Genomic DNA, 20,028 nt, shown 5'->3' on the forward strand with positions numbered 1-20,028 from the left:
GCTTTGCATCTACTGACTAAATCAATACAAAAATTCTCTTGAATTAGCATATAAGAATTTCAGAAAGATAACCCTATTAATAACCATCACTTATGTCAACACTCATTCTGACGTCATTTCCATCTAAACATCTCTACATACACACCCCCACCCCACTCGTACAAAACAATGTCGATGATTCAGGCCAGAGTTTCCCCAGGCTCTCTTTTTAATGGAACACTTCACACATGAGGACAATTTAGGGGAACACTTTGCTAAGTCTCAGTTGGATTATATTCCTTGTTTTTTTTTTTTTTTTTTTAGTTAGTAAATTAATAATAATAATTAACCTCAGACAAACTCGACCTTGAAATCATCATTTAGCCGTCACGGAAAATCCTGTTCCAGGGATCTGCCTTAGTAATTTTCAGTAACTAGGAAATAACTGTAATCTACTTGTGGTACACCTACACCTAATCCGTTTTTAGGAAAATGGACATCCTAAAGTTGTGATCTTTTTATGAAGTGTTTATACACAGATTACCACGAATTGACTCCCTTTTAAGGTGTTTTTTCCCTACCACTTGTGTCTCAAGCACCTTCTAAAAAATATGAAACAAGGTACTTGATATCCCTAAAGTATAGGTTACTTAGAATATTTAAACACTTGACTATGATCTCTAATATCCTGGAACTATTAGCAACGATTGATTATTCTGCATTATTTTTTGTTGGACTCTATTATTGGATAAGCCTACGATTAGTTAGATTCAGTGTTTCTCAAACTTTAATCTGTAGAGTGTTAGACAGTTTAGTTAAGGAACGCGCTATAGTAGACTGACTTTGAACGCGACATTTTAGTGACGACATAAGCTTTGGGTTAGAGATTAGTGCTGTAGACTTTTAGGACAGTTACTGCGAGGCTCTTGAAGGTTACTCTTATTTACTGACTCGACTGTGGCCCATGCTGTATTGAAGTGAACTTAGGCTTTCTGGGCATTGGCCTTTTTCGCATTTATTTGTGACGTTGTATGTCTTAGTAGTAGAGCTCGCATCTGTAAATGCATCATACAGTAGACCCAAGCATCTAAGGATTATATTATCTTATATAATACAGACGTTACTTCAAAAAAAGAAGATGATTACGTCCTACGCGTCATGCATTCAGTCATGCATATTAACCAATGACTTAAATTCTGCCGGTCACTGGTTTTCCTGGCTAGCTCAGGCAACCCATTCCATGCTCTAATAGCACTAGGGAAGAAGGAGTATTTGTACAAATTTGTCCTAGGATATGAGATGTGGAGTGTGCCTTTATCTTTGTGTCTTTCAGAGTATTTTATTAAATTTTTTATTTGAAGTGTTCAGTGTTTTATGTATAATTGCTATTTACTTTTGAGTCTTCTGTCCTGAAGGCTTTCTAAATTTAGTGATTTAACTAAAGGTGTTACTCTAGCCAAATGTAAATATTCGTTTGTTATGAATATCACTGCTCTATTGTGTGTCTGTTCCAGTTTCTTAATGTTTTCTTGAGTTGAGGGGTCCCAAACTGGGGGTGTATATTCTATTATTGGCCTAACCAAGGTTAAATAACATTTTAGTTTTATGTTCTTATTTGATATATAGAAATTTCTTTTAATAAACCCAAATGCTTTGTTTGATTTTTTGATAGTTTCATCAATATGGGGATTCCATGACAGTTTTTCATTTATTATAACACCTAGGTACTTTGCGTTTTTAGTTTGTGCTACTTTTTTACCATGAATAAGATAAGTGGAATTAATTTGTTTTAGTTTTTCTTGTTACTCTTTATAATTGACATTTTTCTGGATGGAAAGACATGCTCCAATTTGATTCCCATTTCTGTAATTCATCTAATTCTCTTTGTAAAATTTCTGTATCTTGTGTTGTTTTTTTTATTGTTCTATATATTATGCAATCGTCTGCAAATAATCTGACTTTTGTTCCTGAACTAATGCAATTTGGTAAATCGTTTATGTAAATTAAAAATAGTAGTGGACCTAAGACTGTTCCTTGAGGTAATTTATTATCAAGATTATTATCAAGATACTATAGCAATACATCAAACTCAACTCACGCATGCATCCGTTACAAGAGCTTTCTTGGAACATAAAGTTTAGGTTCTGCCAAACACACACACAGCCAAGCAGGCCCCCACACTGGGATCCGGGACCACAATTTTTCCTAATTAAAAAAACAACAACTTGAATTCAGAAAGTGTATGACGGAGCAATTCTGAAGTGGTTCAGAGATCAGAGAATTAACTATTTCTCTCCTAAATGACGATACCAACGTTCATACCACCAGAATGTGGTCAATAATTACGGAGAGAAAGGGTTAATGTTCGTTTGAAATGGGCTGGATTGTCGTATTATCTTCGCCTTCAGCAAGACATCTTGTTTTATCTGCCGAAAAAAATAAAACTACAAACCAACTGACGATGGTAGGGCCTACACGTCAATGGTACAAAATTTAACCGTTCTGGCGTCAGAAATCTTGGATCGCAATGGTGAAGCTATTTCTTCCAAAAATGTTTTAAAGTCATCTTGTTGTGTCGCGCAATAACAAATTTTAGAATGGTGTGAAATAGCATTTTATGTATTAAACAAAATTGATATTAGGAATTAGTTATTTGTTTCGTAAATAAGAGAAGATTTGACTTGGATACAATGGCGCGAGGCTAGGTTTTTAGGAAGAATAGCGAAACGTGGGGAGACCATTTTTGTCGTCTGCCGAGAGAGGCAGTTACACTTTGTATGAACGTAGAGATTGAGCTTGACGACATTCGACAGTTCCCTTCATTAATAGTAAACTTCTTGTCAACATTCGCTATCAGCGTCCACTAACTTATCATCTTGCCCTTTTGCCTGTGCTATTTCATTTCGTTATTTAATTAGTAGGCTACTTCAGTTTGACTTATCTGTATAGGACAGCGCGGAAGCGCCTAACTATTTTTTTCTACTTGATTAAAACTTAAATATGGATGTGATTACAAAATTTTCAAGAAAAAAAAAGGTTTTTGCGCCCATCCACGTTGATCTCTAGCTAAGGGGTGCGCCCCACAGTTTGAGAAACGCTGGTTTAACTATTTTACGTCGCACAATATTTTCCAACGCTGTGCAGGACTTACTGCGTCCTTAGCCAGGTGGATTATCCTCCCTTAGTTGTATGTATAGTCATTTTATATTGACTCACATTCCCTACCGTTTGAAATTATACAGTAACCACATTCAAAGATCGCTATCGTAGTACTGATTCTGATTACATTCAGGGCCGGCCTTGCGTAATTAGAGGCCCTAAGCAAAGTGTCCCCAAAATGAAAATTAAAACTATACATCTGAACTAACGAAATCACTCTAATTATTAAAAATATCTATATCTGTTATTATGTTAAGAACATTAAGGCCCTAATGGTTAAGAAATAGTAAGTGTTTTGTTGGAGTAGTCTCCCTTGAGTTTTATGTTTGTTTTGATTTCATCTAAAATGGCGACTGCCAGAAATTCAGTTTTGCTATTAACTAATATTCGTTAATAATGCAGTAATTGTGTTGTTAAAACTTTGGTCGTCAAGCTATTAACGATATCCAAATTAATCAATATGTTTTCAACAAGTTCTTTAATGCTACTTGAAAGAGATCATAAGCCTAGACCAGTCCTTTCCAAATGGAACCGATATGCTGACTCTGCATCAACATGCATCTTCCGTGAGTGCAGGATCGGACAGGATGTCAAAATCGTCCCGGGCATTTCTATACAATCCGGCCCAAAAATTGGAGATCATATAAAGGTCATCCAGTTCTAGGTCGACCTGTCTTCAAAATCATTTTGCCAAGTTTAATAATGTATCGATAACTGTACGCATGCTTTATATCTTTATAAGAAATATAGGCCTTATGTTATTTTAATCGCTAAGTGTGTAGGCCCAAAATGGATGGAGTTTACCAGTAGCACTGTCTATGGATGAAGACCAGGGGTGGGCAAATTACGAACAGTGGGCCACATGCGGTCCGCCGGAGTTTTATGCGGCCCGCGGACACTTACAGAAATCAGGTATGCCCACAGTATACACATGTAAAAATGCAAATATATTAAAACAATATCTATATAATTTATTGAAACTGTCTATAAAAAGTTTAAAGTAAACGAAGATTAAGCTAATCGGCTATACTACAATATACTTAGTCTAAGACACAATTTCTGGTCAGTAATTATTCAATGCTATGATGAATTGTGTTGAGTGTTGGGTATGCTTGCAAAGGACTTGCTGTGGAAGGGCTATGTACTTGCAAGAGAGACTTACAAAATTGCTCACCTTTCATAGATGCTAGCCAGCGACGGAAACAAGTTAAGACCAAACTAGACGCTACACACTTTGGACAGAAGTTACAAAGGGAAAAGGGTCGTCTCTCTTTTTTTTTTTTTGTGGACATTCCGATGGTCTAGAGGTTAGTTTCGCTTGGTGCGTTATCGCTAGGCGGTGGTGTCGAATCCGGAGTCACAGGTTTGATCCTCGGTCGGCGCATGCCCTTATTTTCGTAGCATTTTAATTCACTACTTTCTCTCTTAAAAACTTGGTCCCTGGTGCTGTTATTCATTTATGTTTAATATATGTATGTATCACATTTGTTTCAGCACCTAGCTTCAACTCTATGTTTACATTTGGGTAGGCTTGGAACAAGATGGCAAGTGTAGCTACTGATGGAGCTCGATCTTTGACTAGAGAAAAACAGTAATTTGTTTTTTTTAATAAAGAATATCCAAATATAATCTCTACACAGGAAAGTTTGCACAAAGCTGCATAAAATAGTAACACATTATTGGTTACTATGATGTAGTGATCAAGCTTATCAGAGCTAGAGGTTTTAACCACAGGCTGTTCCGACAAGTACTTGAATATTTAGAAACAAAATATTCTGATGTATCCGCTGGCTTAGCATGGGCACGGCTATGAGTAGAATATAAAAATCTCAATGAAGAATTGTTATAGTCAATGAAAGATATAGACTGTGACTTTGTTACTAATATTTCTAATGAAGAGTGGAAGACAGATTTCATGTTTTTTCATATATAATACTACAATGTGTGGTTTGCGTATAAAATGTAAATGCTTGTTAAATCTTTTCAAACAAGGCTTTCCCATTTCTCCAGGCAAGCAAAAGAGAAGAGGTTTTGTTATTTTCCATTGCTGACAGGTGAAATTTCTGCTAGCGAAATAGTTAAAAACACAAGAATTATTTAGATTCCTTAATTGTGAAATTTATTAAGGCAAATTACAAGACGTCAAGAACCAGTATTCAATACCATCAGCTCACCATTTAGCGCACAAGCTGATTCAGTTCCTGAAGACATAACTCCAAGCAAATTATGACCTGAAAGAGAAGTTCCAGTCAGTAATTGCTCGTAGGCTTTGTGGCTTCCAGAAGCTGTATTTCAACACTTTTAAAAAAAAATCTCAATCGGGATTTGAACTTAGGACCCCAGGTTCGGAGGCCAAGCGCTTAACCACTCAGCCACCTTTAACAATTTAATACGTGCCATGATGGCATCCATGCGTTCCTTTCATAGTTTCGGTGGCCCTGCCGGCCCATTTGGGTAGGCCTACTGGCCCATTAGCCCGAATACCTATATAGCCAGTCCGCTCCTGCGTAAGCTTGTTCATGACTTTTTTTTAGACACATCTTTTAAAGCCATCCGCTTTTCGTTTGCCTTTTGATACACCAGACTCGAAATAACGTCTGGACATTTTCAGCAATAAGTATTTTAACATTGGTAGTCGACCAAGTAGGCTAAATGTAAACTTTCGTCAATTAACCTTGAGTCATGGAAATAATTTGGAGCTACTCTGGCAGACGTAGAGCAAAGGAGCTCTTCTATGTTAGAGTTTTGATCAATTTTCACTTTTTATCCTCTTGAATGTATTTTTAGCGCCCCACCGTTTGATTATTGTAGTACTATATTATCAATGACATGACAATAATATATACTAAATTTGTGTGAAATATATAGGGTCTCTACCAATGTGAATCGCGGCTATCAACTAGTATATATATATAGGTTTATATCGACGTCTACGTAGGTGTATATGTTACACCGATTAACAATTTAGATATTAATAAAGACAAAAACTTTGAAGGTTTATAACTTAAAAATAGTTGCTTACACTTGCAGTTGTGACAACTCGACCTAGGCCTAAATATGTTTGTTCCAACTATGACGTTTTATATGGTAAACTCATAGGCCTAAGTCGTCTGCTACTTTTATAGATAGATACTTCAATTGTAGGTGTGTCAAGAGCTTGAGCAGTGACCTACATCAGGCTCTCACTCTCAAGTATTGGTAACTCCATGGGAATTTAATGGGAATTTCTAAATCATCCGTTCATCATCTCAATTTTTTGCTTGCAAAAATATATAAAAACTAAAAACATCTCAAAATCTCCAAAATGATATATATTTAAAGCATTCGTTGGAGAGATTCGCAGCTCAACATTTTAAGATTCGCACATCTAAAAAAAAAATATCTTTATAATTATTTTGTTGTGCTTCAAACGCCAGAATGGAAAACATATTGTTCTATATATGTATAAGCTTTCTAACGTATATCGAATGTAAGTATGTGTGTCTCTTGATCTTAGTGGTACATAGGCAGGGCCGGTCCTACAGATTGCGGGGCCCTATGCGAAACGGTTTGCGCGGGGCCTAGTCTGGGTAGGGATAAGGATAATTAAGATAATTAAATCAAAGATGTTGTGTTAGAAAATAAATTCTTCTTTGGCTTTGCATTTTATACAGAATAGGAATTTAGCGCCGGGCCTATGAAAGTGCGGGGCCCACTGCGGCCGCATAGGTTGCAGTGGCCTAAAGCCGGTCCTGTACATAGGTGCTTGCACAGCAAAGTTGGCCAAGGTTAGCGACAGAATAGACTGGTGTTGAATCCTAAGGGGAAAGCAGTATTTATAAGCAGTATTTATAAGCAATATTTATAAGCAGTATTTATAAGCAGTATTTATACGCAGTATTTATACGCAGTATTTATAAGCAGTATTTATAAGCAGTGTTTATAAGCAGTGTTTATAAGCAGTATTTATCAGCAGTATTTATAAGCAGTATTTATTATAATGGCAGCTTGGGGGAAAAAAAAAAACATTTTATAGTTATACTGTCAACACCCGGGAAATGTTCTCGGCCTCAATGTGGCGCCTGGCTGGAAATGGTCGCTGAGGAGACGATTGGCCAATAGGGAAAAAAAAAAAAAAAACTCCAATTGGGGTGCCTGAAGATCGAGTTCATTGCAATGGTTGGGATGAAAGAAAACTTTCAGCAAACATGTTACTATCTATATGCCGTTTCTTTCTTTTTACAAAGCTTATATCAACTCACTTTGTCAGTCAGTCTGTCTGGTAAAAAGTGTGTAAACGTTATTCATTTCTCCCATGCCAATTCTCAGGTCAAATTGAAACTTTGCTTAATTAATCATTGGCGTAGATAAGACATGAATTAATACAAAACATTAAACAAGTAGTCAATTAATTACTAATAATCTAGATATATAATTCTCTTCGTCGCTCAAGAATTTGGACGAGAAGAAGAAGTAAAGGAAAGATCACTCTCTTTATTTCTGCTGATAGTCACCCCACGAAAAAAAAGAGAAAGAGGGGGGGGGACAAGTATTCACAAAATAGCCGGGCCGGACCGTTGTAATCAAGAAAGATCAATTATTTTTTTATTTCTACTTTACGTAAAAAGAGGGGGGGGGGGGAGAACAAGTATTTTTTCACCCGTCACTACGGATGGCTGCCTGGTCATGCGGGAAATCTGTTTTAAGATATAATATGATTTAATTTAATAATTTATACACCTAGAATTATGAAAGTGCGGGTCCTATGAAAGTGCGGGGCCCACTGCGGTCGCATAGGTTGCAGTGGCCTAAGGCCGGCCCTGCAAAATAGCGGCGTATGCTATGCCGCCGGTCAACTAGTTAATATTATTTTGTTTGATACTAGCAAGGAAGAGTAATACTTCAGTTTTCATAGATATGGCTAACTTAGTAGGGTTTAGTCCCCTTAAATAATTTTTATTGCCATTTCTCGATCTAATTATTACCGAACGAGTTCTAAACGGAAAAACCATGGGACCTTGGAACAAACTGTACCAACCCAATAATATAACACACATGTGGTACCTGTATACATCACACGCTGAGAAGAGATGTGTCTTCTCCACCACTGTGTCATGACTACATCTGTGACCCCACTGTAGAACATTTCCTCCTCGGCTGCCTCAGATACCAGGACATTAGAAAGCAAATGTTTTTAATTCAAACAACCTTAAAACACTGTTTGAGAGACCAGATCCTGGGGATATTACTGGGTTTTTATCCTGGATGCAGGGGTGAACGAAAAAAAAAATTAAGAGAAATTATTTGGGACAAAGTCCATCTCTCTCTCTCTCTTTCTCTCTCTCTCTCTCTCTCTCTCGTCATCGAGTCCGAAGATCAAAGAGTAATTTAGTATCTCCCGTGGTTACGGCGCCCCAGCTGCAATACGGCTTGTCTACGTCTGTCTACGGCTTGTCTACGTCTGTCTACGGCAGCAGATTTTCTCTCTCATACTTATGTAATACGGCTTGCCTACGTCTGTCTACGGCAGCAGATTTTCTCTCTCATACTTTTGTAATACGGCTTGCCTACGTCTGTCTACGGCAGCAGATTTTCTTTCTCATACTTATGTAATACGGCTTGCCTACGTCTGTCTACGGCAGCAGATTTTCTTTCTCATACTTTTGTAATACGGCTTGTCTACGTCTGTCTACGGCAGCAGATTTTCTCTCTCATACTTATGTAATACGGCTTGCCTACGTCTGTCTACGGCAGCAGATTTTCTCTCTCATACTTTTGTAATACGGCTTGCCTACGTCTGTCTACGGCAGCAGATTTTCTTTCTCATACTTATGTAATACGGCTTGTCTACGTCTGTCTACGGCAGCAGATTTTCTTTCTCATACTTTTGTAATACGGCTTGTCTACGTCTGTCTACGGCAGCAGATTTTCTCTCTCATACTTTTGTAATACGGCTTGCCTACGTCTGTCTACGGCAGCAGATTTTCTTTCTCATACTTATGTAATACGGCTTGTCTACGTCTGTCTACGGCAGCAGATTTTCTCTCTCATACTTTTGTAATACGGCTTGCCTACGTCTGTCTACGGCAGCAGATTTTCTCTCATACTTATGTAATACGGCTTGTCTACGTCTGTCTACGGCAGCAGATTTTCTGTCATACTTATATAATAAGTCTTGTCTTCGAGTCCGAAGAATAATGAGGAATGGAGTAATTCTCGTGACAACAAAGCCCCAGCTGTGACCTACTTATTTTGCTACCTCCATTTGCCACCAAAATGTAAAGTCTCTAGGCCTACGTGTTAAGGCGAGACGGAATCTTGAAGTTTCGCGTCTTCTTTATATTGTATGAATTATAAAACCGCTTACAGACTTACTGCCAATCAAAGTGGGACATTAGGAGCCAGCTCACCGGCATACGCACAACCACCCGTAGGACTATCCACTTAGGTCTGCATAGGTACTGAACTTGGTCCAATTTTTTTAAAATCTAGCCTGTAAAAATGGACTGCATGCTTACTGTGTGTGTGTGTGTGTGTGTTTCGGTATTTAAACGTGATCTGAGAATATACCTTCCTGGAGTCACAGGTGACTGCTTCCACACAGTCAACTTCCCCCATGTTAACTTTGTTCTGCATTTCTGACGTAGCTGTCAACTTGTGACGAGACTCTATTTATTTCTAGTTATCTTATCTTATCTTATCTTATAAATTGCAGACGTAACCTCAATAGAGAAGATAAGGAAGTCATGCGCGCATCCATGTGTCAATCTAGTCTTGATATGTTTATCATAGACTTAAAACTCAGTTAAGTTATTGGTTGTTTCTGACTGATTCAGGCAACCCATTCCATTCTCTAATGGCACTAGGGAAGAAGTGTTCTAACGTATGGAATAAGAAATATGCCTTTATCTTTTTGTCTTTCTGAGTATTCGTTATGTTGTGTTTTTATATTTATGGGTTTTGATTCAGTGTTTTTTGTGTATTATAACTTACTTACTTAGACTTAGGTCCTCCCGCGCCGTTTGGCGCATTGGGCGGCAAGCTGTCTCCATAAAGATCTGTCACTGGCAATGTCTGAAGCCTCCTCCCACCTGGTGTCCACTGTTCTGAGGTCCGCCATGAAGGTGTGTCGCCAAGTAATACGAGGACGTCCCTGTTTGCGCTTTCCTCGTTTTGGCTTTCCATGTTATCGCAACTCTTGGTGTGCGTAATTCATTTTGACGTAGAACATGTCCCGCAAACCTCATGCGACGCTCAGTCACAACCTCACTAAGTGTTCGACTCCCAGTTCGGCATAGGATTTCCTTGTTTGAGACCCGATCTGTGTAACTGACTCCCAAAATCCGTCTCAGCCATCTCTGTTGAGCCACATTTAGTCTTTTCTTAATCGCGCCGGAGGACTTCCATGTCCCCTGTATTATTGCTACTTAACTATTTAGTCTTCTGTCCAGAAAAGCTTTTAGTAATTTCCATGTTTTTGCTAGTTTAGCGTTATCTCCTCTGAACTGTCAGTCGGCAGTCTGTTAAATTGCATTAGAATGAAGATGTGGACAATAAGGGCCGTCTGAGAAATATATGAGAGAAACGTACACATCCATGTCAAATATTTAGGTTCGTACATACCCGGGTACGCCGTTCTGCCTCATTGTGGCGCTCGTGTGGAAACGACCATTAGAGGAAGTGGTTAGGCTAAATGAATGGCGAAACAAAACTCCCGTGTGGGGTGTCCTCGGGTAGGCAAGAGCTTACCCATGTCACGGAGCGGAGTTGAAAGAGAGCCCTCACGGCCCTGTCGATAATCCATGCCCCGTTCCTCAAGGGACCGTTTATACTAATGGCGAGTCCTCCACGGTTAGCTTGGTACAACATAGGAAAATGGCGGAGGTTCCCGATGCACTCGGCCTTCGGCCATGTCTACATGTCTAGCCCATGCGCTCGGAGACCAGATGCTTTGGGAATAGCTTTACATAGGCGTTGACTTGGGTCTCTTCCAAACAGAACTGTGTTTTCACACAGGTTTGTTGTGTGTTCTTTTACTGTTTGACGCTCAAACAGGTATTATTTTTTTTTTAAACTTAAAGTTCGAAGAGCCTTCGCCTCAGCTCTTAGACGATCAAACGGTTCGTACAGAAACATTTCTTAATGACAGCAAGACATTGAGAGAGGGTCGTTTTTTTTTTCTTTCAGTTGCGCATGTCCATGGCTCAGTGTCACGTGACGTGTGCGCGACACGCTACAAGGAACTACTGGACAGCATCCCCGATTCGGCCAGCGCGGCAGAGCGGTGTGAGTACATGTCTCCGGTGTTTACCTGCCAACTCAGCATCACGGACGACGGTCAGCCCACGGAGAGGGACATCGGTGTGGTCAAAGTTCAAGCTAGGGGACAGTGCAACGACACGATCGATGCCATCGTAGAGGCAAACAGGGTCAATCAAGGTATTGTGCTCGCGTCATGATACATTTTATAAAGCCTTTATTAACCCACTGTCAGTCTGGGTGGATTCTTATACACTTTTTGTCTCCCACTTTCTAGGTGTAACAATGTGTCCTTCTGAACATGAACGTTTTTCGCAATTTAGGAAATAAATTACGTTTATCGATTTGGTTTTAAGTTTCTTGATTAATTAATTTTTATTATTGCAACATAAAAATAAATAGAGATTCAACCTTAGGCCTAAAGCAGAATTTAAGTCATTGGTTAACATGCATGACTGAAAGCATGACGCGTAGGTCGTAATCATCTTCTTTTTTTGAAGTAACGTCTGTGTTATATAAGATAAGATAAGTCTACATTCGTTCTTCTGAAAGAGATAAAGAGTAATATAAAAAAATATCAACATTTTGTTTTTCTTAGTGATTTGTTAAATAACACTTTTATTTTGGCACGCATTTTGTTTTCCAGATTTTCAGAAGATGACGTTTAATCGGGAGGTCTCATTGAAGTGCTTGGGATATTTGAATGAGAATGCAAACGACACACTTTCCGATGACGTCAAATGCGAGATTTTGAAAAACTTTTCCAAGTGCATCATAAAGACGTATGGGTCGAGCCGACCCGTAGCGGATGTGGTAAAGCGCGTCTCAGAAGTGTTAAGTGATGCAGGAGCGGACTCACCGTCCACGTGTGCGATTGACCCGGACATCTTGATGGACGAAGTGTGGGGGAGGAACCAGGCAGTGACAGTCACGTCTAGTTTCTGGGTCACAGTCACACTTTTGCCAGTAATAACTTTCATGATGTCATATTGAGATTTTTACATATGAATTCATTCTGTCTGTCTGTCTGTCAGTCTGGTCAAAAGTTTGTACACGTTATTTCTTCCACATCCAAACTCGGATCAAGCTGACAATCTTGCTAAATTATTTATTTTACCTGACAACATAAGAATCAATAAAATAAATTTTCCAATTAGTTAATTAACTATTATTAATTATTAATTAACTATTAATGATATTGTTCGGTATCTTGAACAATGGAAAGAAATCGTACTTGACGGATGTGGTGATATAAGTTAAATTAGTCCCGTTGAGGACTCTTGAGCCCTGAGTAAACTTTTTTTATGCATTTAAAAAACGATCATGTAAGCATTCACCACGATAGCCCCTTCTTCCCTCCCCCTTTCACAACTGGTCCAGGCAAGTGATAGGATCACAGCGCATTGAGAAAGCTAAAAGCTAAGTATGTAGAGTACTTTGCAAAAATATTTTTAATCACACAGATTTATTACAGCTAGGTTTGTAACGCATTTAAATGACATGAATTATCCAAACCAATTTATATATTTACATTTAACAAAAGCTTTGTTGTTTTGTTTTTTTTAAATATGTATATTATTTTTTTAAGGCTTTTCTTATTTTTTTTTTTTATATAGACATGAGGACTTTGTTTGTAGTAACTTACTGATGAGATGAAAGGAAGCAGTGACAATGTGACAGTGAGAATGTGACAGTGACAATGTGATAATGTGACAGAGAGAATGTGACAGTGAGAATGTGACAATGTGACAGTGAGAATGTGACAGTGAGAATGTGACAGTGAGAATGTGACAGTGAGAATGTGACAGTGACAATGTGACAGTGAGAATGTGGCTATGAGAATGTGGCTGTGAGAATGTGACAGAGAGAATGTGACAGTGACAATGTGGCAGTGAGAATGTGACAGAGAGAATGTGACAGTGAGAATGTGACAGTGAGAATGTGACAGTGCGAATGTGACAGTGAGAATGTGGCTGTGAGAATGTGACAGTGAGAATGTAACAGAGAGAATGTGACAGTGACAATGTGGCAGTGAGAATGTGACAGAGAGAATGTGACAGTGAGAATGTGACAGTGAGAATGTGACAGTGAGAATGTGACAGCGAGAATGTGGCAGCGAGAATGTGACAGTGAGAATGCAAACGTGAAAAAAAACAACTGAGAACAAGTTTTTAAAAAGATAATTGAGTGCATGTAACGCTGATAACAACTATAGTGACTTCAATGCTATGAAGCATGCTGTTTAGATCAATGGGGAGCGAGTTTCAAACCGTTGGTCTTTGCAACAACCCCCCTCCCCGCCAGCAAACCGTAACTATTGATGAAGAAACTTTCCGATATTACATAAAGTCTAAGGGGGGGGGGAATATAAAATTTGTTACGGTTTGATACAAGGAGGTAGGAGGGTCCGAAGATTGGTTACGTAACAAATAAAAAATATTCTAATGAAATGACAGGCGCAGTGGTCCTTTAACTTTCGCGGAAGGACTATACCCCACGGGTTTTCAAAAAAATATTATTAGTGGAGAAAATAGCCTCGCTGTTCATTCCAACACCACGGCTATATGTACATATTGAGAGAGAGAGAGAGAGAGAGGGAGAGAAAAAAAAGCGGAACACATCATTGGAGCGCCGAAAGAAGTCAATACCTTTTCCAATATTTATATCGATACTATGAAAAATGTGATTCGGGATAATGATTATGAACAAAAACAGGTAAATACGTCTTTTTCAAGACTCGAATGTTGTTGTTGTTACTCAACCGAGGTGGGAAGGCATTGAATCTTGTTTCATTTTGTTACAAAGGGCGGAAAAGGTGGGGGGGGGGGCGGTAGTATAAGACATGAGTTTTGGCATTATTTAATATTCAAACGTTCTCTAAGGGCATTACCCCTTTGAAACCGTAAACCATATCCTCTTTGAATGCCCCTCCCTAATCCACCTTAGGCAGACCCTACTTCCACTACAGCCCAACATAACCAACACGGCAGTGCTGAAAAACTGAAGAAAACAGCGCACTTTTTTTCCTTGGCACAGTCTACAAAAGAGCTCACAGCTCAGCAGCAATAAAGCTGGCTAGAAGAAGAAGAAGGGCATTACGCTATTATAGTTGCACCAATGGCAAACCGGCGGCCCACTTGATTTTCGAAACCACAGGTAGCCAATAAAGGTGTGCGCAATAGAGTGGTAGCGAAATCTCGACTTGACTTGAGTATAGCTACCCTCGCAGCGCTGTTCTGAATTGGCTGCAACTTAGCAAATTTGTCATCGGGTATATACGGCATAGCTGCAGATAGAGACCTTTGCTTAGCTGATTTATGTATGAGGTGTTGGCTGTGGTTGTATGTGGTAATGAGGTGTTGGCTGTGCTTGTATGTGGTAATGAGGTGTTGGCTGTGGTTGTATTTGGTAATGAGGTGTTGGCTGTGGTTGTATGTGGTAATGAGGTGTTGGCTGTGGTTGTATTTGGTAATGAGGTGTTGGCTGTGGTTGTATGTGGTAATGAGGTGTTGGCTGTGGTTGTATGTGGTAATGAGGTGTTGGCTGTGGTTGCATGTGGTAATGAGGTGTTGGCTGTGGTTGTATGAGGTAATGAGGTGTTGGCTGTGGTTGTATGTGGTAATGAGGTGTTGGCTGTGGTTGTATGTGGTAATGAGGTGTTGGCTGTGGTTGTATGTGGTAATGAGGTGTTGGCTGTGGTTGTATGTGGTAATGAGGTGTTGGCTGTGGTTGTATGGTTTAAAAGAGAAAGTTAAGTTAATTAAAGAAAACTCCAAGATGGCAACCTACATGGACAAAAAGGACAGTTCGAAATAAGAAACCCGAACTTTCTACTTATTAGATGTTACATCAATTATCAATTTTAATGACTTCTGTCTTATTTTCTTATCTTAAAAAAATACATACGTTATTTCTAAAAAGAAGATGATTTCGTTTTATCGTTGTTCATTTAAGGTTCAGCCTCTACGGTAGTGTTTCGCACATTCAAGTATTTAGTGAAACACTTTGCTAGTTTTTTTTTTTAGAGATGTTAATTCACGTGGTGGCCTACTAGTTCACTATTTCTGTAGATCGTGGAAGACTTATTCAGTGCTCGCGGAACACTAGGGTTTCGCGGAACACAGTTTGGGAAACGATCATCTATGGTATAGAGAAATAAAGAGAGAAGTTTATGAGAACGAGAAAAAGGAAGAGATAGAACAGAAAGAAAAGCGAAATAGAGAAGAAAGAGAAATAGTGAGAATTCGGTGAAGAGAGCGGAGGTGGAGGGACATTAGTGAGAAAAGAGAGAGAGGAGAGAGAAAGAGAGAGAATATAGAAAAATAAATAGGTACAATAGAAAGATATAAAGAGAGAGGGAGAAAGAGAAAGAAAGGAATGTAGAGATAGAAAGAAAGAAAGAAATAAAAAGGAGAAAATACCTTTGCGATCTATGGGACAGATGATGTAAAGATCATCTGTTTCTGTGGCCCACGAATAACGAGAGTGTCATGTGGCAAGAACAACGACCAACCGCCTTTAATTTTCCCAAACTAGTGTCAGTTACCCATTAGAGCTGGCAGGACTCAGAGGCACCCCAATTATCCTAGTCTTCACCAGGATTCGAACCTAGGACCACCCATGGTTTGGAAGCCAAGCGCTTGAACACTCAGCCACCGCGCCTTCGATGATTAAGGAGGTGTGCAGTATTTCACATGGCTACGAAGTTCTTGCTGCGACCTACATATTTTGCCACAGCCAACGCAGACTTAGCAATTGAATAGGGGAAAACAAGAACAAAGAGATTAGAAATATGATTAACACAGCAATCGGACCCTACGATGACCTTCTTACCACGGCCAAAAAACATAACGAACAAAGTTAAGGAGCGAGAGAAAAAGAGAAAGAGAGAAAGAGAGAGAATGAAGGAGAGAGAGAGTGAGCAGGAGAGAAAGAGAGAAAGAAAGAGAGAGAGAGGGGGAGAGAAAAGGAGGGAGAGAGAGATTGAGAGAGAGAAAGAGAGAGAGAGAAAGAAAGATTTATAATATACAGAATGAGAGAAAAAGAGAGTGTTAATGTTCTACAATACAGAAACACTTTGAGTGAGAAAGATAAAATGTAAGGAATGAGATTGAAAATGTAAAAAGAGAAAGTGATAATTTTTTTTTTTTTTTTTTTTTATATATTTCTATCAAAACTGTATTACTGTGTCTTTTATAATTCTATTAAGCTTATATTTATAAATATATCTATTTGCATTGTATATATTTATGTATTTTATTTAATAAATGGAATGGAAAATCAAAACAAAATAAAACAAAAAATAATAGAGCAACAATAGAAGTCGTCATTACTGTTATTGTGTTAAATACTCTACAAATAGTGTTTCACATTTATTACTATTAAAAATTCTTCATACCCTGTCTGGCTGCTTAAGGAAATCAAATTATTTCTTTCATTATTAGTACTGTTTAGTGTTTACTAATTAAAGTTTCTTGAAGTTTGTCTTCGCTAGAAGTGGTAACGGATACAGGCACTTCACTACCTCTAATGCTTCCTAATGGCATGTGTTTCCAATAGCCTCTGACAACCAGTCCAACTTCTAGCTGTTATGTGTAGCTCAGGTTATTGGGTCAGGAGAAACTGTTATTACTGAAAGGAAAAGAGATCGAAGACGAGAAGTTGGCCCCTAAACCAGTAAGCTTTGGGCAGGAGGGGATTGTTAGCTGTGGCTGGCTACCCAACTACGAGAAGTTGGCCCCTACGCCAGTAAGCTTTAAGCAGGAGGGGATTGTTAGCTGTGGCTGGCTACCCACTTAGGAGAAGTTGGCCCCTAAGCCAGTAAGCTTTAAGCAGGAGGGGATTGTTAGCTGTGGCTGGCTACCCACCTAGGAGAAGTTGGCCCTAAACCAGTAAGCTTTGGGCAGGAGGGGATTGTTAGCTGTGGCTGGCTACCCACCTAGGAGAAGTTGGCCCCTAAACCAGTAAGCTTTGGGCAGGAGGGGATTGTTAGCTGTGGCTGGCTACCCACCTACGAAAAGTTGGCCCCTAACCCAATAAGCCTTAGGTAGGAGGGACTTGTTAGTGTAATGAAACAACAAATACTAGTAAACCAATACCATGGCTTTATTCGACAAAATTAGACTACAGTAAACAGTAAATGAAACCAACACGTCTCGCATAACACTGATGCAGTACTTTACACACACACACACACTAGACATGAAACACACACACTGGACATGACCTTCTGACACGCTGGACGCACGCAGAAAATTAACTCAGTTACACTACATTTAGCTGTGGCTGGCTACCCACCTACGAGAAGGAAAATTCTGAATTCAGACCTTTGCTGTCTTGCAGCTATACCCAAAACATGGGAAAGACTTCGTGAGTCAAACCTTTATGTTCTTTTCCCATCGTTTTCTCTGTCTGCCTCTTCATCCTTTTCCTGGTACTGTTCCCTGTAGGAAGGTGTTTGCTAGCGCTAAGGGACTTGCAATGTGGCCGTAGAGTTTTGAGCTTACTTTTTTTTTTTTGACAGTGGTTAGCAGGTCATCGCTGTATTAATCCTGTTTCTAATCTCTTCATTCGTGATGCGGTCTTTGTAAGTGACACCTACGATCTTTCTGTAGCATCTTAGCTTTACATTAGAACACATTTTATGTTATATATGAAACTCGTTATGTGTTTACATTTGAATATTTTCTGAGATTGGATAAAACGAGTTAAGTAATAGAAGTTTGGATCATTTCATGATTAAACAAGGTTACAAAGACGGTTTGTGTGGAAACACAAACTCAAAATCGGCTCCCAAAGTGGTCCTCCTAGAGTCTTCACCAGGATTCGAACACGGAACTTCCGGTTCCAAGTGCTTTACCCCTCCAAATATTAATTTAGCGTACACTTATATTTTTTTTAAATAATAATTATTCTTATCCATACATTCAAAATTAATAACATGTTACATGTAATAAAGAGAAACTAAAAAAAAAATATTCTTCTTACAAAATTAGATAAATTGGCAACACGAAAAAAAAAATTCTTGACCTACTTTAATCTACAATTGTGTGCAAATGACTTAACAAGACTTTACCTTACGTTACCATCCCTGAAGTTTTTCATTGAAAAGTGGTGTAATTTTTTGAAAAATCTGTTTGCATATATAATTTAAAAAAATTAGATGGTTCACTTCAGAAAAGAAAAAAAGTAGCCGTTGCATCAGAACGTTGAATGATCTAAAATATCACGATGTCCGATTTTCATTTTCTCATCTATTTTCTGAGATCTAAACGGCACGGACGGACGGACAGACAGATCACACAAAACTAATAGCGTCTTTTCCCCTTTCGGTGGCCGCTAAAAAGCGATCTTAATATAGACTCGAACATATTTTGTCAGAGGAGGTGTTGGCTGTGCTTGTATGTGGTAATGGGGTGTTGGCTGTGGTTGTATGTGGTAATGAGGTGTTGGGTTTGGTTGTATGTGGTAATGAGGTGTTGGCTGTGGTTGTATGTGGTAATGAGGTGTTGGCTGTGGTTGTATGTGGTAATGAGGTGTTGGGTTTGGTTTTATGTGGTAATGAGGTGTTGGCTGTGGTTGCATGTGGTAATGAGGTGTTGGCTGTGGTTGTATGCGGTAAAGAGGTGTTGTCTGTGGTTGCATGTGGTAATGAGGTGTTGGCTGTGGTTTTATGTGGTAATGAGGTGTTGGCTGTGGTTGTATGTGGTAATGAGGTGTTGCCTGTGGTTGTATGTGGTAATGAGGTGTTGGCTGTGGTTGTATGTGGTAATGAGGTGTGAAAGCGATGTAGGCCTACTTAATGTAACAAAATGAAAAAGTGAATACAACGTAAAAACGAAGTGGGTAAGAACAAATGTAGCATAGAACAAATGTAGCATAGAACAAATGTAGCATAGAACAAATCTTGCCTTCTAGATTAAGATACGCTATTTCAGAAGAACAAAGAAAACGAAACCAGAATTTTTTTAAAAAACATTTTTAATAGAGGGCGCAGCAAACTTGACGGGATAAATAAATGTTGCCAAAAAATATTTATTTAGAGCAAAATACTCGCTTTATAAGTTGTCTAAAGGAGAAGTTGTCTTTTAAAAAAAATATTTGATATCTTTTTCTTATCTTTTATTTATAAAAATCTACCTTTAGAGTCGTTCTACTTAACATTTTATGCAACTTTTAAAAATCTACAACTATCCACGCTTAGAGTTTACCGGAAAAGTAATAGCTCTCTATCTCTCCCGACTGTTTGTAGGCTACTCATAAGTTATCGTTTAATTATATCTTCCAATTATATAGCCCACATACGAAACTATACAGAGTCTGTTATAGCTCTATGTAGATCTAGGTACAATCTGGATAGTAGAATAAAAGAATTTTTGTTTGTTAAAAAGAGGATTTGATAAATAAAGTAATATATGTTAAATTACCGAGACCTATTAGACAACTTATATAATAAAATACAGACGTTACTTCAAAAAAAAAAAAGAAGATAATTGTATCCTGGGCGTCATACATTTAGTCATGTATGTTAACCAATGACTTAAATTCTGCCAAGTCACTGGTTTTTCTGGCTGGCTCAGGCAACCCATTCCATGCTCTAATAGCACTAGGGAAGAAAGAACATTTGTAAAAATGTGTCCTACCATATGAAAC

The 20,028-nt window shown here is 38.6% G+C and overlaps 1 protein-coding gene and 1 long non-coding RNA gene across 3 annotated transcripts; both read left to right on the plus strand.

Annotated features, from left to right (window-relative positions):
- The first annotated feature begins 6,377 nt into the window (after nucleotides 1–6,377).
- Nucleotides 6,378–12,400, plus strand: LOC129921671 (uncharacterized). Its single transcript, XM_056003953.1, has 3 exons — nucleotides 6,378–6,607; nucleotides 11,305–11,556; nucleotides 12,023–12,400. The coding sequence occupies exons 1-3, from the start codon at nucleotides 6,556–6,558 to the stop codon at nucleotides 12,367–12,369; spliced, it is 651 nt and encodes a 216-aa protein (XP_055859928.1). The 5' UTR covers nucleotides 6,378–6,555; the 3' UTR covers nucleotides 12,370–12,400.
- A 1,999-nt stretch (nucleotides 12,401–14,399) lies between these two features.
- LOC106054946 (uncharacterized) lies at nucleotides 14,400–19,039 on the plus strand. Of its 2 annotated transcripts, none has more exons than XR_008773625.1 (3): nucleotides 14,400–15,092; nucleotides 18,852–18,911; nucleotides 18,942–19,039. It is a non-coding gene; the product is annotated as an uncharacterized LOC106054946 (long non-coding RNA). The 2 variants fall into 2 exon arrangements; XR_008773626.1 differs by lacking the exon at nucleotides 14,400–15,092 and adding an exon at nucleotides 18,767–18,821.
- Nucleotides 19,040–20,028: the final 989 nt, after the last annotated feature.

The sequence above is a fragment of the Biomphalaria glabrata genome, chromosome 11 (genome assembly GCF_947242115.1).
Source record: "Biomphalaria glabrata chromosome 11, xgBioGlab47.1, whole genome shotgun sequence".
NCBI lineage: Eukaryota > Metazoa > Mollusca > Gastropoda > Planorbidae > Biomphalaria > Biomphalaria glabrata.